This window comes from Lithobates pipiens, unplaced genomic scaffold (assembly GCF_037356315.1).
Source record: "Lithobates pipiens isolate NorthernLeopardFrog02 unplaced genomic scaffold, aLitPip1_a1.2 Scaffold_19, whole genome shotgun sequence".
In the NCBI taxonomy this organism is placed as follows: Eukaryota; Metazoa; Chordata; class Amphibia; order Anura; family Ranidae; genus Lithobates; species Lithobates pipiens.
In genome coordinates, this window is record NW_027507764.1 from 30,156,202 (window position 1) to 30,182,900 (window position 26,699).

Genomic DNA, 26,699 nt, shown 5'->3' on the forward strand with positions numbered 1-26,699 from the left:
TTTCCGTTTCCACGTTCCAGGTTGGTTAACATGGAGCTTCCCACACCATGAACAACGCAGACTAGCCGCTAATAACCAGGACTAACATCTCTACAGCAAAAGGGCTGCCAGCGGAGCTTGCACCCCAGCACCAGCACACACCCTGGATAATTTAACCCTTGATGGGCACCACCACCTTATGAACCTGCGAACCCGTAAGTCAAAAACGAACAAGTAATTATGTGACAGAACTACTACAGTTGGCGCCTCCAACCCCACCTTCTTATTCCTCTTGCCTGTCCACAGAGGTTATGGACACCCTCTGAGGGTGGCTGCCTCCTCAGTTTTAAATAAATATCGATTAATTTAAATGAGCCATTTAAGCTAATATTGCACCATCCTATCAAGACATTACAATATTTGGAGCGCCAGAATCCTGTCCTTTCTTTCATATGGATACCTGGTCCGGATAATCAACTCACACTTCACTCACCTCACCCAGAATCCCCCATCCCCTCCACCCCCCCCATAACAGAAACTAAGGTTCAACATTAGGCTTTAGAGCTACCCCAGCTAAAATGTACAACACTCCACTTTAACATAATGTCAGGGGATTCCCCCTCACGGTACATTCATGTAGATACATTTAAAATGTGACAGAGAGTGACTTGAATATACTCCCTGGAGACCTGATAAGATAAAGAGACAAATTTTGGCTATAATTGCCCCCACCCACTCACTGTTTGTTCCCAATAGGGGTGTTTGGGCACCTCGGAGGCATGCCCGGTTTCTCTATCAGTCTGACACAGAGTCCCCCACATGTCTCACCCTACTTTCTTTTGCGTTAGACCCGAATGGTTCCTTAATCCTATGCACCACCAGGTTTCTGTGGAAATTACTAAAAGTTTTTATTATCTTGTTTATGAATGGAATCATTTCTGCATGACTATAAACTGGTCATTGTTTTTATGCTTGTACATTGAAAGCAATAAAAACGTTGAAACAAAACAAAATAACAAAAGAAAATAGTCATATGGCTGTTAAAACATAATTATGTAATATTCAATAAACTAGAGGGGAAGAAGCACAAGAGCACCACCCAATGCACAGGAGGAGTAACCACAGGATAGTAAAAGTTACTACACTGTGCAGCTGGGGGGGGGACTTGCTGATATCTGGCTCTGTAACCTAACATTATTCCATCAATGTATCGAAGGATTCCTCAGTCCACTGCAACAGAGTAATTAAGATCTTTATTTCAATAATGACAATAATATACTTACCATACACGCCTGCTATAGAACAATTGAAAAACCCACATTTTCTTACATTTGACAATGCATAGTAAAATAGAGAAGAAAAACAACAAAAAATGAAAAAATACATACATTTGTGCATATATATATCTAGCAGTTAAAGATTTACAGAAAAAAGTCTACAGTCTTCTAAAATGTCTTACCTTCACATAGGACATGAGGCTTGTACAAGTCCCAGAGTACATCCAACACATCCGTCTTGTAATTAATAGGTTACCCGAAAGCATGTTAAATGATCTCCACCTACTCCAATATTGAGGGAGATTATTTTTTGATCTAGAAGAAGACACAACACAGCACCTGATAGAGCTCCATAATGGACATCATGCACCCAGTTATGTCACACGTACTACCGTATTCCTGGATATATTCTCTGGAGGCATTTCTGCTTTCCAAGGCAGGTGGACATATTTTAAAACATCCAAAGCAGTACACCTCTCAGAGGCATTGAGGGCCAACATGTCCCAGAACATCTGCCTGGCTTCAATAGAGAATTGTCGCCACTTTCTTGGGGACAAGGTCAGATCCTTCTTCATTTGCCACCAAGCAAAGTTCTGATACATGATGTCATGACTCCCTGCTTCTTTCCAGGGGAAGGACCCTATCATAGCTGTGTATACCACTACACCAAAGGCCCAGATGTCAATGCTCGGGTGAAGCAGCAACTCTTCCCCTTGTTTTAAGGTGCATAGTTCCGGAGCGGAGTATGGTATAAACCAGGGCATAAAGGGTGCTTGAGTTCCCTGGAGCATGGTCAGTCCAAAATCTGCCAGTTTGACATTATTACATTCCATGTCCATGAGCAAAATGTTGTCCAGTTTAATGTCCCGATGGACCATTCCTCTTCTATGCATAAAGTCCAAAGCATTCGCGATCTGTGAAACACAACTCTTCACCATGTCTTCATTCAAACCAACCTGTAGAAAAAAAATACAAAATTAGTCACTAGACACCAACATGGCAAAATGTTACCCAACATATGAAACTCATCTTATCTCTTGCACAGGAAAGCAGAACATACATTAGCTGCCTACACAAGGAGTATACTTAAATAAAAACCTGCATGCAAAGTGGGAGATTCTATTAATGGTGTAAGATCCATCTTAACCCACCTTACCCCACTTAACTTTGTTCACAACTGAGCGAGTCACATACCTAAAATAACAATATTATACTCATTATATGTCCCACCAACCGACTTCACTGGGAGAGGATTCCTTAAACCTCAGAAATGCTTTAAAGGAGCAATGGATTGAATGATATTTAAAAAGTTATCATTTCTATTTTTGATACAAACTTACACTTGGCTTCACTATTGAGAGAAGACTTCCAGCTGGCGCCACCTCCTGGACAAAGACATAGTCACTGCTGGTATGGAAAACGATCTCGTGGGTTGCAATGACATTTGGATGGCTGCTGAGACTAAGAGACATCCCATATTCCATTAGGAAATTGTCCTTTGAAGTTGTCTCCTTGCTCATCAGTTTTACAGCCACCAACTCATCTGTTGGAAAGAGGGAGAAAAAAAAAAGATAATGAGTATCATAAACCCAACAATGATGAAGCTCGCTAAAAACCTACTGAATTGAGTTAAAAGTGTGTGTAAATCTAAAGCACTGACTTATTAGGATCCATAATTATCGCTTAAAAACTGGAAGTGAGGGGTTGCTTGTAAAACTTTAAAGAATGCTGCTCAAAGCATTGGAAATTTTCTGCAGCTGAACCATTCTGTTGATTCTTAGATATTGGATGTTACACTCATATCTCAGTTTAGAAGTCGAGACTCTCTAGGCATCTGCTCAAACTTTCTTGATGTTTTGCGCTAAATAGAGCTAAATCCCCAGAGGAGCCCCAGAACATCGACTATACTCTCTAAATACCATACTTGCACATTATAGTAGACTTGCTCACTGCACTTTGCCCTCCTCTAGTGATGCAAGGTCCCCTGATCACCACAGAAACTTTACCTGTTAGTTATTGTCTATTTAGATTTGTTCCACTAATTTAGAAGCACAAATGATTAAAATAAATGAATTAAGCTACAAAGGTTACCTGAACCCCGATGTTTGGCCAACAGAACCTTTCCATACGCTCCTCTCCCGAGCTCTTTAATGGGGTCAAAGTAGTCCGTCACCTCCATCATCCTCAGGTCTTCAGAGGTTTCAGCGATGAGCTCAAGGAGATTCTTTGCCGTGTTCTTGGTCACGTCCTCAATGTTAGAAGCCATTCTGGAATCACATCATCAGAAAATACTAATTAGTTTTATTTGACACGACTCTATAATAAACAGCATTAAACACAAGAGATACAACTATAATTCTAGCACTTTAAATGACCCTGTTTCGGCCACATCTGGAGTATGCTGTCCAGTTCTGGGCACCAGTCCTCAGGAAGGATGTTCTGGAACTGGAGAGAGTCCAGAGAAGGAAAACAAAGCTAATAGGGGGGCTGGAGGACCTTGGTTACAAGAAAGGACTTCAAAACAATAAACCTATTTTCCCTGGAGACGCGCTGCTTAAGAGAAAATACGATGGCAATATAAAAATATCTCAGTGGTGATTCTAGCATAGGGGAGCACTATTCATTCTCAGGTAGCTTAAGAAGACTGCATAACGGTTTCTTTATTGTCAGAGTGCTAAGGGATTGGAAATCCCTTCCACAATCTGTGGTGTCAGCGGAAAGTTTTGATAATTTATAAAAACTCTTCAATGCGCGTATTAAAGAAAGTAATATACAGGGATAAAGAAAATGGTAGTGACATATACACACACACAAAGCAACATAAGTTGAACCGGGTGGACTGGTGTCTTCATTCAACCGTACCAACTATGTAACATCCCTCTGGATTTGACCCAATATCTATTAATTGCACCCTCCCTTAGAGGGTAATGGTAGTACTGAAACTAAAGAGTTATTTTAAGTTTTAAGGAAGGTATATGCTTACAGTTCTTATCAAATACATTTTGGGCCTATAGAGATGGGCTTTTCTTCCAGCAAGTGGCTTTTGTATTCCTATACAAGTCTATGGTAACGCAAAACCCTCTTGAAGCAACCTTAAATTCAACTGGTCAACACATTCTAAGTTATTTTAAAAGGGTCTTAAATGGACATCAAACTCATTCTATTTACACAAGACCTTAATCTGATGTTGGAGATACATACAACTGTAGATAATAAATAAAATGATTTAATATACTTAAAAGAGAGAGAGGAGGGAGGCAGAAAGACAATGGGGGAAGGACCCAGAGCTCCATTTTTCAAATCCAACAAATGTCTACAACAAAGTAACAACCGGGGACTTTCTAGCATTTCACCCAGAGATATAAATTCAAAACTTATACACATATACAAATCAAATCTACAAAAATATTTCCAAATGCATTAGGCACATCATACAAAAGTTTCTGTATTGAGCATCATATGTGAATCTTTTAAACTTTTGTATGATGTGACTGATACATTTGGATTTTTTTTTTTTTTATAGTTATATTTTGAATTTTAAAAGCAATCCTACGAAGTCCCCAGTTTTACTTTGCTTTAGTAAAGTTACTAAAACCCCATAGCGAGTTGAATTTGGACAAAAAAAGAGCAGGTTAGAACATCTGAACTTTTTATTGCCATTTCCAATGTCAATATATATATACTGTAGGTGAACCTGACAAATCAATCTTCTTACAAAATATCAACGTGCAAACGCAATTTGAATTAATGGCTGCCATCAAAAATGGAAAAGGGAACTCTACTGGAAACAGTGGCATGTTTGACCCATCTGGACTGCACTGCACATATATAACATTCCCATCTACTCTCTCCACCAGATTTATCATATCAATAGATGTCGGGAAGGGGCTCGGTGATATTGTTTTGGCGTTCCTTAGATGTTAATCTTATTCTGATATTCAGTACTGTCTACCTTGTAGGACGCCAATACGATATCTGAAAGTATTCTATTTCCTGTTTTTTTTTCTAAAATTCCTTATTTCTCTTCTATCAAGAGTTATATATGTACGAACTACTGAGTAATGTATTTACTATACACATTTTTGCTCATGTATGTATTGAGTATAGCACTCTTTTATAATTCAAATAAAAATTTATAGTAAAACAAAAATGCTTTTTTTCTTTCAAACCCAACTGAAAATTGTAACAGACAACCTAAGAAGATCTGTTTCATTTTATTCCAAGACTACTTGAACAAAGAACACCTCAATGCCTACATGGGGGTGGTTATATGCTTAAAAAGGGTACTGAATATTCAATTAGTATACAGATCTCTAAAAAAAACACACACACATTTATTTCCACTTGTAAGGCATTAAAGGGCAAGTGAAATAAAGAAGAATAATTTAAATTCAGAGAACATTAAAAACCCCTTTTCTCTATAACTTTCTGGTAAGACATCTATACTGTTTGGGTTGAGATTAGGAAAAATAAAACTTGCATGTACAAAAAGAGACGGACATACATTTGGAGTGAAATTTGGAACTTTTGATGTTGAATTGTTTAACCACTTGAAGACCAGGCCTTCTCTGTAACTTTTTGTTTCAAATTTTAAATGAGTGCTTTTTTTTTAGAAAACTATGTAGAACCCCCAAACATCAGGGAACATTAAAAAAACCTTTTCTGTATAACTTTCTGGCAAGACATCTATACTGTTTGGGTTGAGATTAGGAAAATTAAAACTTGCATCTACTGTATAAAACAAGACGGACAGAAATTGTGAAATTTGTAACTCACAAAATAAACAACATTTGAAGTTAAATTGTTTATTAACATGCAACTACTTATCTACATTCTATCAGACAATTTAATGGTTTCATTTTATTTCAAGGGAACATAAAGGAAGAACATCTGAATGCATTTATTAGGTTTTTTAAATTCTAAAAATATATATTAGAGTATGAATGTGAAGGGATGGTATGAGAGTTAAGAATGAGGAAATATATGTAAAATTTAAGATGTCAAAGTAAAACAAAATGAAAAAGCATGTAAATTAATATGTAAGAAAAATTTGCAATAAAGAGTTTTGAAAAAAAATCTACAAATAAAATATTGCAAAACAATGTGTATATTTAATCCATATGTGGATCTCCAAGCAAAAGAAAATAATTTAATCCCACTCTTAGGGCAGTAACAGTCAAGTGAAATAAAGAAAAAGAAAAGATTTAAATTTAGGGAACATTAAAAACTTTGTCCGGGGTGAAATTAGGAAAACACTTGCAAGTACAAAAAGGACAGACAACTTTTGATGGTGAACATGCAGTTGCTAATATACAACCCAACAGACAATTTAAGATGGAACCGTTTAATGTTATTTCAAGGGAACATGAAGAAAGAACATCTGAATATAATGCACGAGGCTGGTTGGATTCTAAAAACGAAATATTGCAAAAATAATGTGGATATTCAATCAATATATATGGATCTCTAATCAAAAGAAAATAATCAAATCCCACTCGTAGGGCCACAACAGGCAAAGTGAAAATAAAGTAAAATAATTTAAATAATTTACATTTAGGGAACATTAAAAAAAAAGAGTTTTCTTTTTCTTTTTAACTTTCTGCTAAGATTTCTGTATTGTTAGGTTGTCATTGTATGGTGAAAGACGAAAAAAACGTTTGATTTTGAATTGCGTTTAACGTGCAACTGCTAATCTACTATCTAACAGACAACCCAAAATGGAGCTGTTTAGTTTTATTTCAAGAGTACATAAAGATAGAAAATCTGAATGTAATGTATGCGGTTGGTTGGGTTCTAAAATCAAAATACAAAAATAAATTTGTAGGGCACAACATGCAAAGTGAAAATAAAGTAAAATAATTTAAATAACTTACATTTAGGGAACATTAAAAACAAAAAAAGCTTTCTTTTTTTCTTTTTAACTTTCTGCTAAGATTTTTGTATTGTTAGGTTGTCATTGAAACGTATGGTGAAAGACGAAAAGACTTTTGATTTTGAATTGCGTTTAACATGCATCTGCTAATCGACCATCTAACGGACAACCTAAGAAGGAGCTGTTTAATTTTATTTCAAGGGTACATGAAGATAGAAAATCTGAATGTAATGTATGAGGTTGGTTGGGTTCTAAAATCAAAATATTGAAAAATAATGTGGATATTCAATGAATCTATGGATCTCTGAACAGAAGAAAATAATCAAATCCCATATGTAGGACCACAACAGGCAAAGTGAAAAAAAAGGGAAAAATAATTGAAATCGTTTTAATTCAGGGAACAATAGAAACAAAAGGTTTTAGTTTTTTTTTCTACTTAACTATTTGCTAAGACATCTGTATTGTTAGTATGTCATTGTAAAATATGGCGAAAGAGAAAATGAGGAAAAAATACTTGCTATGTCCAAAAAAAAAAAGAGACAGACAGAATTGGCAAAATTACAGGAATGGCAAAAATTAGAACAACCTATGAGGAAACTGTTTAATTTACTTTCAACGGTACATGAAGAATGAACATCTGAATGTAAAGCATGAGGTTGAAATATTTTTAAAATAAAATATTGTAAAATAATGTGGATATTCAGTCAATATACCCATCTCTAAAATAAAAGGCCCTTTAGAACATTAAAAAGTTTTATTACTATTCCATTTCCTGCTAAATACATCTCCTTAAATCAGAAAAAAATCCCAGCATTTTAAAGCATTCATCTATCAGGTCTATGGATCTTTGGGGTTCTGTATGACTTACCTTAAACAATGAAGGTATAGATGTCTCCAAGTTGGTCTTCACTGAGGAAGTCTATATGGTCTTCTCCAAGGCGATTCCGGTGGGAAGTGGTCAATGGAGAAAATAAATCACTTTTGCTACAAGCAAAATGAGATTCACTGAGTAAGGACTGGAGGTCTATATGTGTGTCTGGTATATATGTGAGAAGAAAACTGAATTTGCTAATTGTCGGGAGATTCTGATTGGCTAACACACAGGAGCTACTCATAAACATATGACTGGAGACTTTGGATTGAGCTCTAAAAGGGTGTGGCCAATAGGTCCATAAGAATGGGGTTTGTTTATACTGTGCCAGTGTGTTGAGGGCGGGAAAGTTACCTTGAAACTAATTTCAAATGATTTAATTAAGGAAACCAGTTTCTAGATGCTTTGATTTCTAAAGGTAATGTATAAAATGTCTTGGTATTCTAACCAATAGTATATTTTATATAATGGATCATTATTTGCAATATATACTATGCAATTGAGTGTTTTATTTAATAAAATAATAATAAAATAAATATACATACAGCATATATAGTATACAGTAATATATATACACACACACACACATGCATACATAATATATATATATATATATATATATATATATATATATATATATACACACACACACCATACCTTATAAACACAAGTAGACTGGCCCAGTTAAACCATGGTAAAAATTTTTTCTAAAGGTCATATAAAATATCTATGTAATTTGAATATACACCCATACCTGCATCCAGGTACAAATCATAATTATAAAATCTCAAAATTCGACATTAAACTCTATCCAACTATGAAGTGGGTAATATACCGTATATCAATTGACTTCCTAAACCATGTTGGGATATCTAGGTGTAAATGGGTCCTGGAACTTACTGGTTACTTTTCAAAGTCTTAAACAAAGATGTTCAAAACTCTCTAAGAGACTCTTGTGGTGTTCATGAATTGTATACAAGCAGTGGGTGGACATGGGGAAATTTGCTCATCCACACAGTTAGTATGAGAAGTCTCTACTGTTTTGTTTTTTTTGCCAATGATATTTAGAGAAATTAGTTCTTCAGTAAATATTTCATAAATAATTAGTGGAAAGGAGCACACATGTGGTTGTACCATCTGTGGGGCTTGATTGAGCTACTAAAAAATGGCCTCCAATAAAGGGAGATACATGGGAAGCAGTCAATGGCAGTTTTTTTTTAAGCTTTCTGTGCATGAATAATATGTTCTAGGGTATATAGCTTTTTATATGTGATCAGTGAATCAGATAGAGGTTTGCATTTTTTTGTTTTGTTATTAAAAGTTTAGATTGCCTTTTGAAGGTATTAATTTAACACATTTAATCTCACTTGTAGGGCATTAAAAGGCAAGTGAAATAAAGAAAAATAATTTAAATTCAGGAAATATTAAAATCTTTTTTCTCTATAACGTTCTGGTAAGACATCTGTACGGTTTGGGTTAAGATTGGGAAAAAAAAAACTTGCATGTACAAAAAAGACGGACAGAAATGGTGAAATTTGGAACTCAGAAAATTAAACAACATTTGATGTTAAATTGTTTATTAACATGCAACTGCTAATCTACATTCTATCAGACAACTTAATGGTTTAATTTTATTTCAAGGGAACATAAAGGAAGAACATCTGAATGCATTTATTGGGTTGGTTAAAAAAAAATATTGCAAAACAATGTGGATATTTAATCCATATATGGATCTCTAAGCAAAAGGAAATAATTTAATCCCACTCGTAGGGCAGTAACAGGCAAGTGAAATAAAGAAAAAAATGATTTCAATTCAGGGAACATTAAAAACGTTGTCCAGGGCGAAATTAGGAAAACACTTGCAAGTACAAAAAAAAAAAAAAGACAGACAACTTTTGATGGTGAACATGCAGTTGCTAATATACAATCCAGCAGACAAATTAAGATGGAACCGTTTAATGTTATTTCAAGGGTACATGCATATATAATATAATGCATGAGGCTGGTTGGATTCTTAAAAACAAAATAGTGCAAAAAATAATGTGGATCTTTAATCGATATATATGGATCTCTAATCAAAAGAAAATAATCTAATCCCACTTATAGGGCCACAACAGGCAAAGTGAAAAAAAAGGAAAAATAATTTAAATAATTTACAGGGAATATTAAAAACCAAAAAAACCAAACGTTTTAGTTTTTTTCTTTTTAACTTTCTGCTAAGATTTCTGTATTGTTAGGTTGTCATTGTATGGTGAAAGACGAAAAAAACTTTTGATTTTGAATTGCATTTAACATGCAACTGCTAATCTACTATCTAACAGACAACCTAAGATGGAGCTTTTTAATTTTATTTCAAGAGTACATGAAAATAGAAAATTAGAATGTAATGTATGAGGTTGGTTGAGTTCTAAAATCAAAATATTGCAAAATAATGTGGATATTCAATGAATCTATGGATCTCTGAACAAAAGAAGGAAATCTAAACCCATATGTAGGACCACAACAGGCAAGTGAAAAAAAGAAAAAATAATTTAAATCATTTTCATTCAGGGAACATTAAAAACAAAACGTTTTAGTTTTTTTTCTACTTGACTTTATGCTAAGAGATCTGTATTGTTAGGTTGTCTTTGTAAAATATGGTGAAAGAGAAAATGAGGAAAAATACTTGCTATGTCCAAAAAAGACAGACAGGAATAGCAAAATTACAGGAAGGGCAAAAATTAGAACAACCTACGAGGAAACTGTTTAATTTACTTTTGATGGTACATGAAGAATGAACATCTCAATGTAAAGCATGAAGTTGAAATATTTTTTTAAATAAAATGTTGTAAAATAATGTGGATATTCAGTCAATATATCCATCTCTAAAATAAAAGGCCCTTTAGAACATTTAAAACCTTTTACTATTCCATTTCCTGCTAAATACATCTCCTCAAATCAGATAAATCCCAGCATTTTAAAGCATAAAACTATCAGGTCTATGGATCTTTGGGGTTCTGTATGACTTACCTTAAACAATGAAGGTATAGATGTCTCCAAGTTGGTCTTCACTGAGGAAGTCTATATGGTCTTCTCCAAAGCGATTCTGGTGGGAAGTGGTCAATGGAGAAAAGAAATCACTTTTGCTACAAGCAAAATGAGATTCACTGAGTAAGGACTGGAGGTCTATATGTGTGTCTGGTATATATGTGAGAAGAAAACTGAAATTGCTAATTGATAGGAGATTCCGATTGGCTAACACACCAGGAGCTATTCATTAACATATGACTGGAGACTTTGGATTGAGCTCTAGAAGGGTGTGGCCAATAGGTCCATAAGAATGGGGTTTGTTTATACTAAGCCAGTGTGTTGAGGGCAGGAAAGTTACCCTGAAACTAATTTCAAATTATTTAATTAGGGAAACCAGTTTCTAGATGCTGAGCTTTCTAAAGGTAATGTATAAAATGTCTTAGTATTCGAATCAATAGTATATTTTATATAATGGATCATTATTTGCAATATATATTCTACAATTGAGTAAAACACATTTATTCCCACTTGTAGGGCATTAAATAAAGAAAAATAATTTAAATTCAGGGAATATTAAAACCCCTTTCTCTATAACTTTCTGGTAAGACATTATACTGTTTGGGTTGAGATTAGGAAAAAATAAAACTTGTATGTACAAAAAAGACGGACAGGAATGGTAAAATTTTGGAACGCTTTTTGTTGTTGAATTGTTTAACCAGGCCTTCTCTGTAACTATATGTTTCAAATTTTAAATCAGTATTTTTTCCTAGAAAATTACTTAGAACCGCCCAAACATCAGGAAACATTTAAAAAAAATTATAACTTTCTGGTAAGACATCTGTATGGTTAGGGTTGAAATTAGGAAATAAAAAGTACAAAAAAGATGGAGAATTGAGAATGGAGAATTTTGGAACTCATAAAATAAACAAAGTTTGATGTTGAATTGTTTGTTAACATGCAACTATTAATCTACATTCTATCAGAACAATTTAACCGTTTAATTTTATTTCCAGGGAACATGAAAGAAAATGTGAATGCATTTACGGTATTAGGTTGGGTAAATTCTAAAAATAAAATATTGCAAAACAATGTGGATATCTAATCAATATATGGATCTCTAAGCAGTAGTATATTTTATATAATGGATGCAATATATATTATGCAATTGAGTATTTTATTTAATAAAATAATAACATTAAAAAAATATATACGCATACACACATAATTATATATAATATATATATATCACCATACCTTATAAACACAAGTTCATGATGATTTAATTCATTAAGGAAACCAGTTTCTAGATGCTGAGATTTCTAAAGGAAATGTATAAAATGTCTTAGTGTTGTTACATATAGTTACATAGTTAGTCAGGTTGAAAAAAGACACAAGTCCATCCAGTTCAACCTTAAAAACAAATAAATAAAATAAAAAATTATCGTACAATCCAGATACCCAATTTTATGCCCACAATTGATCCAGAGGAAGGCGAAAAAAAAAACCCAGCAGAGCATGCTCCAATTTACTACAGCAGGGGAAAAAAAATTCCTTCCTGATCCCCCAATAGGCGATCGGATTTTCCCTGGATCAACTTTACCTATGTTAGTACCTAGTTATATTATGTACCATCAGGAAAGTATCCAAGCCTTTCTTAAAGCAATCTACTGAACTGGCCAGAACCACCTCTGGTGGGAGTCTATTCCACATTTTCACTGCTCTAACTGTGAAGAAACCTTTCCGTACTTGAAGCTGAAATCTCTTTTCCTCTAGACGTAAAGAGTGCCCCCGTGTCCTCTGGGTTGACCGTACAGAGAACAACTCAACACCAAGTTCACTATATGGACCCCTAATATATTTGAACATGTTAATCATATCCCCCCTTAATCTCCTCTTCTCAAGAGTGAATAAATTTAGTTCCTCTAATCTCTCCTCATAGCTGAGTTCCTCCATGCCTCTTATCAGTTTGGTTGCCCTTCTCTGCACTTTCTCCAGTTCCCCGATATCCTTTTTGAGAACTGGTGCCCAAAACTGAACGGCATATTCCAGGTGAGGTCTTACTAATGATTTGAACAGGGGCAAAATTATATCTCTTTCTCTGGAGTCCATACCTCTCTTAATACAAGAAAGGACTTTGCTCGCTTTGCAAACAGCAGCTTGGCATTGCATGTTGTTATTGAGCTTATGGTCTACCAAAATCCCCAGATCCTTCTCCACTATGGATTCCCCCAGTTGTACTCCCCCTAGCATGTATGATGCATGCATATTCTTAGGCCCCAAGTGCATAACTTTACATTTATCAACATTAAACCTCATCTGCCACATAGTCGCCCAATTAGACAGAGCATTGAGGTCGGCTTGTAAATTGGAGACATCCTGTAAAGACGTTATTCCACTGCATATCTTGGTGTCATCTGCAAAGACAGAAATATTACTTTTGATGCCAGACCCAATATCATTTATAAAGATGTTAAAAAGTAAGGGTCCCAACACTGAACCTTGGGGTACACCACTGATAACCTTAGACCATTCAGAGTAAGAGTCATTAACCACGACTCTTTGAATTCTGTCTTCTAGCCAATTTTCTATCCATTTACAAACTGATATTTCCAAAACTGTAGACTTTACCTTACACATGAGCTGTGTGTGCGGAACTGTATCGAATGCTGTAACCAATAGTATATTTTATATAATGGATCACTATTTGCAATATATATTATGGAATCAAGTATTTTATTTAATACAAATTAAAAATAAATATTCATACACTTTTTTATAATTTATATTGCAAATAGTGATCCATTACATAAAATATACTATTGGTTAAAATACTAAGACATTTTATACATTTCCTTTAGAAATCTCAACATCTAGAAACTGGTTTCCTTAATGAATTAAATCATCATGAACTTGTGTTTATAAGGTATGGTGATATATATATATATATATATATATATATATATATATATATATATATATATATTTATTTATTTTCCTACTTAACTTTCTGCTAAGACATCTGTATTGTTAGGTTGTCATTGTAAAATATGGTGAAAGTGAAAATTATATATTATAATTATTAGTATTATTATAATAAGGTATGGCTATATATATAACCATACCTTATAAACACAAGGAGACTGGCACAGTTAAACCATGGTAAAAGAGTTTTTCTACAGATCATATAAAATATCTGTCTATGTAAATTAAATATACATTCATACCTGCATCCAGGTACAAATCATAAATATAAAATCTCAAAATTCGACATTAAACGCTATCTACCTGCTAAAACTATAAAGTGGGTAACATGTTTCTAGGGTATATAGCTTTTTATGTGATCAGTGAATGAGATGGAGGTTTGCATTTTTTTTTGTTTTGTTATTAAAAGTCTAGATTGCCTTTTGAGTTATACTTTAAGCAATGTCATTGTCCAGTAAAGTCTGTATTTGTAGGGAATAAATTAGATTCATCTATTAATATGGGTTTATATGAGATATGGGCCTAAGTATGGATGTGTGAAGAACTTTTTTTTACAAGACCAACAACTGTCTCTCTCGAAAGACAAAGGTTTTCTTGTTACTTCCTTGATTATTATGCGAAAGCCAAATGTTGCGCATCATAATTAGGGTCACCCTTTGTCTTCAGACGCAGGTGAATAGGTAGAAGAGTCAGGTAATAGGCAGTGTTGTCCCCATGACGTCAGGCTTCCTTGATATGCTAATAGACCAACTGACGGGCAAATGTTTAGAATCACGTGGGGCGTCTTGTAGTGTCTGAGTCGGTGTAATTTTAGAAGATAACGCTTAACAAACTTATATTTGCTAGAGATGTCATGACATGGAGCTTGTTACAGGTGTTCAGGTTGGAAAGAACTTTGGAAATCGTGATTACAGGACAGAGAAGCATAGTGGAATGACATGAGCTCTAAATTAAAAAAAGATAGGGAAAAGTAGGGCTAAAATAGAATACATGAAACAAATTGTTACACAGCATTTTCAAATACTCAAAACTAGGGTGTTATAAGAATCATTGTTGGCCCCCCAGGGTTAAATCTGTCATACTACGATGCTGTGGATTGGTTTTATTATTATTATTATTATTCACGATTTATATAGCGCCAACAGTTTACGCAGCGCTTTACAATGTATAGGGGAGACAACACAATTACAGTACAATACAAAAGGTACAGGAGGGCCCGGCTCGTAGAGCTTACATTCTAAAGGGAGGAGGTGGTTTTTATGGTTTGTGTTCATAGAAGGTAGATGTTGTGTATGTTGTTTTTGATAATGGCTACATTATTGTTGCCTTTTTTTTATTTTTTATACCAGCCACTTCTTGTTTAGTGGTTACATTTCAATAAAAGATTGTATTTTAATGTACGCGTGTGTATTGACATTTGTTGAGAGATCGTCCACCTTAAAAATCTTTCAATCCAATTTTTTTCTTTTTTCTTGGCTTTGAGGATGTATAAATTACCCGTTAGTATATTTGGGATATGGTGGCTAAAAAAATATTGCACCCCTGGCATTGTAGTAATGATATATAGAGGTTGGAATCAGAGGCTCAGATTTAGTGTTTTCTGATGTTACCAGATTAAGCCCAAAAATAATGTCATCACAGGATGGAGCATCATTACAGGAAGACTAAAGTAAGGAGATGGGCAGCTATATGGCAGATGAGGTTCTATATTAAGAAATGTAAAGTTATGCACTTGGGTGCCAAAAATACTCATGCATATTTGAAGGGACCCCTTCAGGGATGCAAAAAGATTGACGGTACTTGTAGATCACAGACTTGGCATGCAATGCCAACCGACAGCTAACAAAGCCAGAATTCTACTCTCATGCAGTAAAAAGGACACACATTCCAGAGATAAATCAATAATTCTACCCCCTGTACAAAACACTGATTTACCCTCAATATGCATTCCAGTTTTGGTCACCAATCCTCAGAAAAGAGGTTGTTGAATTAGAAAGAGTTCAGCGAAGGGCAACAAAATGAATAAGGGGGGGGTGGAGGGGCCTAACTTTGGGAGATGGAGCAGCTCAGTTATGGGAGATGGAGGAGCTCAGCTGTGGGGGATGGAGGAGCTCAGCAATGGGGGATGGAGGAGCTCAGCCATAAGGGGATAGAGAAGATCAGCTATGAGGGATGTAGAGGATCAGCTATGGGAGATGGAGAAGCTCAGCTGTGGGGGTAAGAGAAGATCAGCTATGGGAAATGAAGGAGCTCAGCTATGTGAATGGAGAAGCTCAGTTATTGGGGATGGAGGAGCTCAGCTATAGGGGGACAAAGAAGATAATCTATGAAGGATGGAGGAGATCAGCGATGGAGAATGGAGGAGATCAACTTTAGAGGATGGAGGAACTCAGCTATGGGAGATGGAGGAGCTCAGCAATGGGGATGGAGGAGATCAGCAATGTGAGATGAAGGAGCTCAGCTATGGGGAATGGAGGAGCTCAGCAATGGGGGATGGAGGAGCTCAGCAATGGGGATGGAGGAGCTCAGCAATGTGAGATGAAGGAGCTCAGCTATGGGGAATGGAGGAGCTTAGCCATAAGGGGATGGAGAAGATCAGCTATGGGACATGGAGAAGATCAGCTATGGGAGATGGAGAGGATCATCTATGGGGGATGGAGGAGCTCAGCAATGGGAGATGAAGGAGCTCAACTATGGGGAATGGAGGAGATCAGCTATGAGGGATGGAGAGGATCAGCTATGAGGGATGGAGAGGATCAGCTATGGGAGATGAAGGAGCTCAGCTATGGGGAATGGAGGAGCTCAGCCATAAGGGGATAGAGAAGATCAGCTATGAGGGATGTAGAGGATCAGCTATTGGAGATGGAGAAGCTCAGCTGTGGGGGTAAGAGAAGATCAGCTATGGGAAATGAAGGAGCTCAGCTATGTGAATGGAGAAGCTCAGTTATTGGGGATGGAGGAGCTCAGCTATAGGGGGACAAAGAAGATAATCTATGAAGGATGGAGGAGATCAGCGATGGAGAATGGAGGAGACCAACTTTAGAGGATGGAGGAACTCAGCTATGGGAGATGGAGGAGCTCAGCTATGGGGGTGTTCTGCCTAGGGACATGACAGGGATCACCACTCCTTGTCATCGGGAGCAGTGATCGCTGTCATGTCAGTGGTAGTCCATCCCCCTCCACAGTTAGAATCACCCCCTAGGACACACTTAACCCCGCCATCGCCCCCTAGTGGTTAACCCCTTTCCCTGTCAGTGTCATTTACACAGTAATCTGTGCATTTTTATACCACTGATCGCTGTATAAATGACAATGGTCCCAAAATAGTGTCAAAAGTGTCCGATGTGTCCGCTATAATGTCGCAGTTATGATAAAAATCGCAGATCGCCGCCATTACTAATAACAAAAAAAAATAATAAAAATGCCATAAATCTATCCCCTATTTTGTAAATGCTATAACTTTTGTGCAAACCAATCAATATACGCTTATTGCTTATTTTTTTTGTTTTCCATTTTTTTTTTTTACCAAAAATATGTAGAATACATATGGCATATGGGCCTATTTTTGGGGTATATTTATTATAGCAAAAAGTAAAAAAAAAATTGTTTTTTTTTTTCAAAATTGTCGCACTTTTTTTGTTTATAATGCAAAAAATAAAAACCACAGAGGTGATCAAATACCACCAAAAGAAAGCACTATTTGTGGGGGAAATAAGGACATCAATTTTTTTTGGGGTACAGCATTGCACGACCGCGCAATTGTCAGTTAATCAGCTGTGCACTTGCAGGGCTCTGAAGAAAGCTGCTTGGTCTGCATCCCTTTAGACATAATTTCCTATTGGAAGTATCTAACAAAAAAAAATGAAATTTTTGCTGCAGGGGATGCTGGAAATCTGACTCCTAACTTAGTGCAGACTTCTGGGAAAATCAGTGAGTCAATCACATGAGCAGGGAATGATTCTGGGGGGCGCTCTGTACACATCCTGTGTTCAGAACACCTCCAGGTGGCCATATTGCATTTACGGAAAATGACAGAGCTGCAGATTAAAGAAGGAAAGGTCATTTTTAATAACATTCAATTACAATATGACTTGTGTGGCAATTGTATATGCTAGGTTATTTTGTTCTTTATTTGCTATTTTTTTTTCTCACTTGCCTACCGCATATATACTGCGGCGGGTCGGCACTATTGCACAAAATCACGTACCTATATGTCATTTTGTGCAATAGCCACTGGGGGGTGTGATCGCGTGTCGATTGGACACGAGGGTACCAGTTAGCGGGTCCGCCGGCCACCCTCAATCATTCCCGCGAGAGGCAGAACAGCGATCTGCCTATGTAAACAAGGCAGATTGTGGTTCTGACGGGGGAAAAGGTAGAGATCCTGTGTTTCTGCTAAGCAGGAACACCGATCTCTGTCTTCACCCAGCCAGAGCAACACTCCCACAGTTAGCAAACACCTGCTAAGCACACCTTTAACCCTTTGATCGCTCCTGTTAACCCCTTCCCTGCCAGTGTCGGTACAGTAACAGTGCATATTTTTTAGCATTGATCACTGTAATAGACACGTGCACTGCCAAACAATTTGTTTTTTTGCTTCATTTGTTTTTTTGTTTTGTTTTTTCGGGTCATTCGGTCTGATCACAATTCGAAAATTCGCAAGAAAATTCGAAATGACTAACTAATAATAACTAACTATTAAATTGTAGCTACTGGAATTTCCTTTCAAATTTGGCTGTTAGTGAAAGTAAAAAATATGAATTAACCCGAAGGTACAAAATATCCAAAATAACAAATGCCACATCTAAACAAATGTAATGGAACAAATTATTAATAATTAATAACGCTTTTATTATGATATTATTAATAAATAATAACGTTTTTATTAGTATTATTTTGTTACGTTCCATTCATTTAGATACGGCATTCGTCATTTTGGATAATTCGTAACTTCGGATAAATGGTGTTCCATTCACAAACAGCCAAATTTGAAAGGAAATGACAATATCTATAATTTAATAGTTGGTATAAGTTAAGTTTTATTATTAGTTTTAGTTATTTCAGATTTACGAATTAACAAATATTCAGAACAATTCGTTAAACGGGTTTTCCTTAATTCGGATATTTCCGAATGAACGGATTTGTCGAAATTCCATAAACGAATATGGAACAAAACAAATTGCACATGCCTACTGTAATAATGTCACTGGTTTCCAAAAAAAGTGTCGGGTATTCGATTTGTCTGTCGCAATCCTGCTATCAGGTGCCCCCAGCAGAGTCCCTGCTTAGGCCAGGCACCCCCAGCGGAGTCCCTGCTTACGCCAGGCGCCCCCAGCTGAGTCCCTGCTTACGCCAGGCGCCCCCAGCTGAGTCCCTGCTTACGCCAGGCGCCCCCAGCTGAGTCCCTGCTTACGCCAGGCGCCCCCAGCTGAGTCCCTGCTTACGCCAGGCGCCCCAGCGGAGTCCCTCCTTGCATCACAGGTGTATTTACATATTTATATGATTATTGATATTGAATTTCTTTATCAATTTGTTTTTTCCGTTTGGCTTATATGAATCCATCTGCCCCCAGCAGAGTCCCTGCTTACACCAGGCTCCCCCAGCGGAGTCCCTGCTTACACCAGGCGCCCCCAGCGGAGTACCTGCTTACACCAGACGCCCCCAGCGGAGTCCCTGCTTACACCAGGCGCCCCCAGCGGAGTCCCTGCTTACACCAGGCGCCCCCAGCGGAGTCCCTGCTTACACCAGGCGCCCCCAGCGGAGTGCCTGCTTACACCAGGCGCCCCCAGCAGAGTCCCTGCTTACACCAAGCACCCCCAGCGGAGTCCCTGCTTACACCGGATGCCCCCAGGGGAGTCCCTGCTTACACCAGGCGCCCCCTAGCGGAGTCCCTGCGCGGAGTCCCTGCTTACACCAGGCACCCCCAGCGGAGTCCCTGCTTACACCAGGTGCCCCCAGCGGAGTCCCTGCTTACACCCGGCGCCCCAGCAGAGTCCCTACTTACACCAGGTGCCCCCAGCGGAGTCCCTGCTTACACCAGCGGAGTCCCTCCTTGCATCACAGGTGTATTTACATATTTATATGATTATTGATATTGAATTTCTTTATCAAGTCGTTTTTTTCCATTTGGCTTATATGAATCCATCTGTTACCAATTAATTCATTGTAATTACATGTGTCATCTATTTAGTTTTTTTAAATAATCTCGTGCTCGTCTATATATGTCTCATTTCCCGCAAAGACCGATAGAACTGAGGAAACAATGGATATTGTGAAACGCGTTTTCTGATTGGTCGTTACGTCACTTACGATCTACGGAGCTTGCATTCCATGCTGAGGTGCACTTCCGGTTTCCGGCTTCTCGGAGCGCCGGACACTGAACGCACTACAAACCACTACAACCACGGTATTCGCAAGGTGGCGAATTTAAAAACAATTGCAGAGGTTGTACTGCCCTACCCCTTCTTCTCTTGGGCTCACCAGCGATGTATCATCTCCGCTTCTCCTTGGACCAGTGGCTCTGGATACCTCCCCCTTTTACGTTCTAGATATGCCTGATTACAACCAGCTTTTTGTGAGTAGCCATTTGACTGTGTGATCTTATTATATTAAACGTTTTTTATATATACTGCACTTAGTTTTGGCGCACTTCTCCTTTCTTCACAGGTGTAAGGAGGGCCTGGTATGGACGGGGGGAACCCATGCCGTTTTTTTTCTTAATTCTGACATTGGGCTCACCTTAATAACTTTAATACACTATATTATACATTGCACTATATACCCTGCACTGTATCCTATATATATACACTACACTGGGCCACTATGAACTGTGTGTGTGTATGTATGTGTATATGAGTGTGTGTGTATATATATATGTATATATATCTATATATATATATATATATATGGGTGTGTAGCGCCCTCTACTTTTAGGTAGGTGCTTAGTGGTGTTTTTGGCAGCGTAGGATATAGAGACAGGCAAATTTAACCAGAGCTGTGTCCTTTTACTAGGCCTGGTTGTGGTTTCAGGGTTGGGAGTGTAAGAATAGAAGGGGTTTGGTCACCTTAGGCTCAGGGATACCGTCTCTGCAGACAGCATGTATCGCTGGAAGGAGAGGATGGGCTGAGACCTGAGTGGCAGGAAACCCCATGTGAGAGAACTGACCAATGGTTGTTTCATATGGTCAAAAGGGAGGTCTCTCATAAAAAAGGGGGGGGGGTCACATGCTCTAAGGAGGTTTGGGGAGCTCGGAGTGTCAGAGTTAGGAGGCTAGAGGCCCGGGAGTTCAGAGATTCCAGAACCGTATAGCCGGAGGTGATTCCAGGGAGGCCGAAGTTCTGGCCCCTGGAGGCAAAGTCAGCATGTAGCGCAGGAGGAATACCGGACGTCCCATGCGGGGATGTGCCGAGCAGTGCTGGCGGAGGAGGAGGAGGAAGTAGGAGCTAAACAGAGGAAGAAAACTGGGAATCGACTTTCTGTGAGTAGAAAATGGACTGTTGATTGGGAGAGAGCAATGGGAGTGCAAACCCGGTGGAGCTAATCAGGAACTTCATACTGTGTATCCAAGGGACCACAGTATCAAGCACTTTCCAGGACTAAGGCAATACAAGTCATGGAAATAAGCAGCCTGGCCTGTGACTTTGAGTTCAACACCCACAGCGTTATTCAGAGTAATGCTTATTTCTCCTTATTGGGAATGTTGCTTTAGAGAGAGAAGTGGAACCAGGAAAGGATCGCTATAAGGGCCTTAATTAATATAGCCATGACTACAGATTAATACCCTCTAACCTGAACAATTGGGGTCGGATGGGGCATCTTATATACCCTACTGAATAGCCCACTTATACCCAGAATTAAGAATTATAAATCCGGAATCTTGACTGTGTGGTGTCATGTAATTGCATGGGGGGATCGGAAGCGGGTCAGTCTAGCAAAAGATAATGAACAAACTCAGCAGCCCCCATGGGGGTACCGCTACATCTGTTTCAAGAAGCCTTCTTTCAACAAGCAAAAAAACCCTTATTAAATCAAAAACATCAGAGGATCTGCAACCAACACAATTCACAGCACAATTCCAAATCCTGTTCAGAGACCCTTTTTTAGGTTCTTCCCTCACTCAACAACCTAAGGTATCCTATCGCAGAGCAAAAAATATAATGAGTAAAATAGCACCTAGCAGAATTTGAAATGTTCCATCCACTCCGGTTTCACATAGTTCCCTAATTCCATTAATGGGAATGTATCAATGAAAGAAAAAAATGATGTCTCACTTGTAAATTTGTTGGTCACGGTCATAAAAACTTCACCATCAAAAGGTAAAACATATAATATCAAAGAATTTCACAATTGTTCTAGTGAGTATGTAGTGTACTGCCTGACCTGCCCATGTGGTCAGGGCCATACGCACTTTACGCTTTGGGGAACATAGGCGCTTTATAGAGAGAGGCTGAGACAAACATTGTGAAGGAACATCTAAAATCCACTATGGGCTTCAGAGTCTGGGTTATAGAGGCCATCTCTAGAGGTCTTCCTGCTGCAGAACGTTTTAAACGCTTATCTCAGCAGGAAACCTACTGGATATATTCTTTGGACACACTCTCGCCGGGGGGACTTGATGAAGAAATAGAGACTCATTCTTTACTGTACTTAGCGTTCCACCATTTTAAATTGCCAACCCCCCCCCCCCCCCACCACCCCTTTGTTGCCTGTTTTTTTCTATTCCATTGTTCACTAACTTTCTTATACTTTAACAGTGCAGGTTTTATGCACTCAATGCATTTTCTATCATCAAATTAATAAACTTAATTTGTTTTTTTTAATTTATTATTAATAATGTTTTTTGTTTGTTTTGTTTTTTTAATAGATTATTTCAATATTTTCTTCCCAATTTTTATCGCAGCATAAATTCACATTTATTAATTTTTTTTGTACTAAATAAGTGATTTTTAAACTCCATTCCCCTTTTTTCTCCAACTTTTTTGTAAAAATGCGGGTCCGCTGGCTGTTATGGCTCCACAGCCACGGACTTCCTGCCCACATTCTCAGCTAGATGTCCCCCAATTGTATTTAAGTTGCTCTCCTCCTGAGAGCAAACAGGCCAGTAGAAGGAGCTGTGAGCCCCTTGAGCGTGTAGCCTGTATGCTCTTCACTCTGTGTCTGGATGTCCGCCGAGCATTGCTAACGTCATTTCCGTTTCCACGTTCCAGGTTGGTTAACATGGAGCTTCCCACACCATGAACAACGCAGACTAGCCGCTAATAACCAGGACTAACATCTCTACAGCAAAAGGGCTGCCAGCGGAGCTTGCACCCCAGCACCAGCACACCCCCTGGATAATTTAACCCTTGATGGGCACCACCACCTTATGAACCTGCGAACCCGTAAGTCAAAAACGAACAAGTAATTATGTGACAGAACTACTACAGTTGGCGCCTCCAACCCCACCTTCTTATTCCTCTTGCCTGTCCACAGAGGTTATGGACACCCTCTGAGGATGGCTGCCTCCTCAGTTTTAAATAAATATTGATTAATTTAAATGAGCCATTTAAGCTAATATTGCACCATCCTATCAAGACATTACAATATTTGGAGCGCCAGAATCCTGTCCTTTCTTTCATATGGATACCTGGTCCGGATAATCAACTCACACTTCACTCACCTCACCCAGAATCCCCCATCCCCTCCACCCCCCCCATAACAGAAACTAAGGTTCAACATTAGGCTTTAGAGCTACCCCAGCTAAAATGTACAACACTCCACTTTAACATAATGTCAGGGGATTCCCCCTCACGGTACATTCATGTAGATACATTTAAAATGTGACAGAGAGTGACTTGAATATACTCCCTGGAGACCTGATAAGATAAAGAGACACATTTTGGCTATAATTGCCCCCACCCACTCACTGTTTGTTCCCAATAGGGGTGTTTGGGCACCTCGGAGGCATGCCCGGTTTCTCTATCAGTCTGACACAGAGTCCCCCACATGTCTCACCCTACTTTCTTTTGCGTTAGACCCGAATGGTTCCTTAATCCTATGCACCACCAGGTTTCTGTGGAAATTACTAAACGTTTTATTATCTTGTTTATGAATGGAATCATTTCTGCATGACTATAAACTGGTCATTGTTTTTATGCTTGTACATTGAAAGCAATAAAAACGTTGAAACAAAACAAAATAACAAAAAAAAATAGTCATATGGCTGTTAAAACATAATTATGTAATATTCAATAAACTAGAGGGGAAGAAGCACAAGAGCACCACCCAATGCACAGGAGGAGTAACCACAGGATAGTAAAAGTTACTACACTGTGCAGCTGGGGGGGGGGACTTGCTGATATCTGGCTCTGTAACCTAACATTATTCCATCAATGTATCGAAGGATTCCTCAGTCCACTGCAACAGAGTAATTAAGATCTTTATTTCAATAATGACAATAATATACTTACCATACACGCCTGCTATAGAACAATTGAAAAACCCACATTTTCTTACATTTGACAATGCATAGTAAAATAGAGAAGAAAAACAACAAAAAATGAAAAAATACATACATTTGTGCATATATATATCTAGCAGTTAAAGATTTACAGAAAAAAGTCTACAGTCTTCTAAAATGTCTTACCTTCACATAGGACATGAGGCTTGTACAAGTCCCAGAGTACATCCAACACATCCGTCTTGTAATTAATAGGTTACCCGAAAGCATGTTAAATGATCTCCACCTACTCCAATATTGAGGGAGATTATTTTTTGATCTAGAAGAAGACACAACACAGCACCTGATAGAGCTCCATAATGGACATCATGCACCCAGTTATGTCACACGTACTACCGTATTCCTGGATATATTCTCTGGAGGCATTTCTGCTTTCCAAGGCAGGTGGACATATTTTAAAACATCCAAAGCAGAACACCTCTCAGAGGCATTGAGGGCCAACATGTCCCAGAACATCTGCCTGGCTTCAATAGAGAATTGTCGCCACTTTCTTGGGGACAAGGTCAGATCCTTCTTCATTTGCCACCAAGCAAAGTTCTGATACATGATGTCATGACTCCCTGCTTCTTTCCAGGGGAAGGACCCTATCATAGCTGTGTATACCACTACACCAAAGGCCCAGATGTCAATGCTCGGGTGAAGCAGCAACTCTTCCCCTTGTTTTAAGGTGCATAGTTCCGGAGCGGAGTATGGTATAAACCAGGGCATAAAGGGTGCTTGAGTTCCCTGGAGCATTGTCAGTCCAAAATCTGCCAGTTTGACATTATTACATTCCATGTCCATGAGCAAAATGTTGTCCAGTTTAATGTCCCGATGGACCATTCCTCTTCTATGCATAAAGTCCAAAGCATTCGCGATCTGTGGAACACAACTCTTCACCATGTCTTCATTCAAACCAACCTGTAGAAAAAAAATACAAAATTAGTCACTAGACACCAACATGGCAAAATGTTACCCAACATATGAAACTCATCTTATCTCTTGCACAGGAAAGCAGAACATACATTAGCTGCCTACACAAGGAGTATACTTAAATAAAAACCTGCATGCAAAGTGGGAGATTCTATTAATGGTGTAAGATCCATCTTAACCCACCTTACCCCACTTAACTTTGTTCACAACTGAGCGAGTCACATACCTAAAATAACAATATTATACTCATTATATGTCCCACCAACCGACTTCACTGGGAGAGGATTCCTTAAACCTCAGAAATGCTTTAAAGGAGCAATGGATTGAATGATATTTAAAAAGTTATCATTTCTATTTTTGATACAAACTTACACTTGGCTTCACTATTGAGAGAAGACTTCCAGCTGGCGCCACCTCCTGGACAAAGACATAGTCACTGCTGGTATGGAAAACGATCTCGTGGGTTGCAATGACATTTGGATGGCTGCTGAGACTAAGAGACATCCCATATTCCATTAGGAAATTGTCCTTTGAAGTTGTCTCCTTGCTCATCAGTTTTACAGCCACCAACTCATCTGTTGGAAAGAGGGAGAAAAAAAAAAGATAATGAGTATCATAAACCCAACAATGATGAAGCTCGCTAAAAACCTACTGAATTGAGTTAAAAGTGTGTGTAAATCTAAAGCACTGACTTATTAGGATCCATAATTATCGCTTAAAAACTGGAAGTGAGGGGTTGCTTGTAAAACTTTAAAGAATGCTGCTCAAAGCATTGGAAATTTTCTGCAGCTGAACCATTCTGTTGATTCTTAGATATTGGATGTTACACTCATATCTCAGTTTAGAAGTCGAGACTCTCTAGGCATCTGCTCAAACTTTCTTGATGTTTTGCGCTAAATAGAGCTAAATCCCCAGAGGAGCCCCAGAACATCGACTATACTCTCTAAATACCATACTTGCACATTATAGTAGACTTGCTCACTGCACTTTGCCCTCCTCTAGTGATGCAAGGTCCCCTGATCACCACAGAAACTTTACCTGTTAGTTATTGTCTATTTAGATTTGTTCCACTAATTTAGAAGCACAAATGATTAAAATAAATGAATTAAGCTACAAAGGTTACCTGAACCCCGATGTTTGGCCAACAGAACCTTTCCATACGCTCCTCTCCCGAGCTCTTTAATGGGGTCAAAGTAGTCCGTCACCTCCATCATCCTCAGGTCTTCAGAGGTTTCAGCGATGAGCTCAAGGAGATTCTTTGCCGTGTTCTTGGTCACGTCCTCAATGTTAGAAGCCAT

At 38.1% G+C, this 26,699-nt stretch overlaps 1 protein-coding gene across 1 annotated transcript; it reads right to left on the reverse strand.

The window, feature by feature from the left end:
* Positions 1-1,630: 1,630 nt before the first annotated feature.
* LOC143997980 (ribosomal protein S6 kinase alpha-6-like) lies at positions 1,631-26,699 on the reverse strand. Its single transcript, XM_077493780.1, has 7 exons — positions 26,525-26,699; positions 25,774-25,976; positions 24,826-25,389; positions 12,263-12,327; positions 3,348-3,523; positions 2,597-2,799; positions 1,631-2,212 (listed from the first exon to the last, which is right to left on the reverse strand). The coding sequence occupies exons 1-7, from the start codon at positions 26,697-26,699 to the stop codon at positions 1,631-1,633; spliced, it is 1,968 nt and encodes a 655-aa protein (XP_077349906.1).

Excerpts from the sequence above, each read along its gene's own strand:
- LOC143997980 (XM_077493780.1), bottom strand. The coding sequence starts at position 26,699 with ATGGCTTCTAACATTGAGGACGTGACCAAGAACACGGCAAAGAATCTC. Across the intron at positions 12,328-24,825 it reads AGAATATATCCAGGAATACG|AAATCTCAGCATCTAGAAAC; the intron begins GTAGTACGTGTG and ends CATTTCCTTTAG. Across the intron at positions 2,213-2,596 it reads TCTCAATAGTGAAGCCAAGT|GTTGGTTTGAATGAAGACAT; the intron begins GTAAGTTTGTAT and ends TTTTTTCTACAG.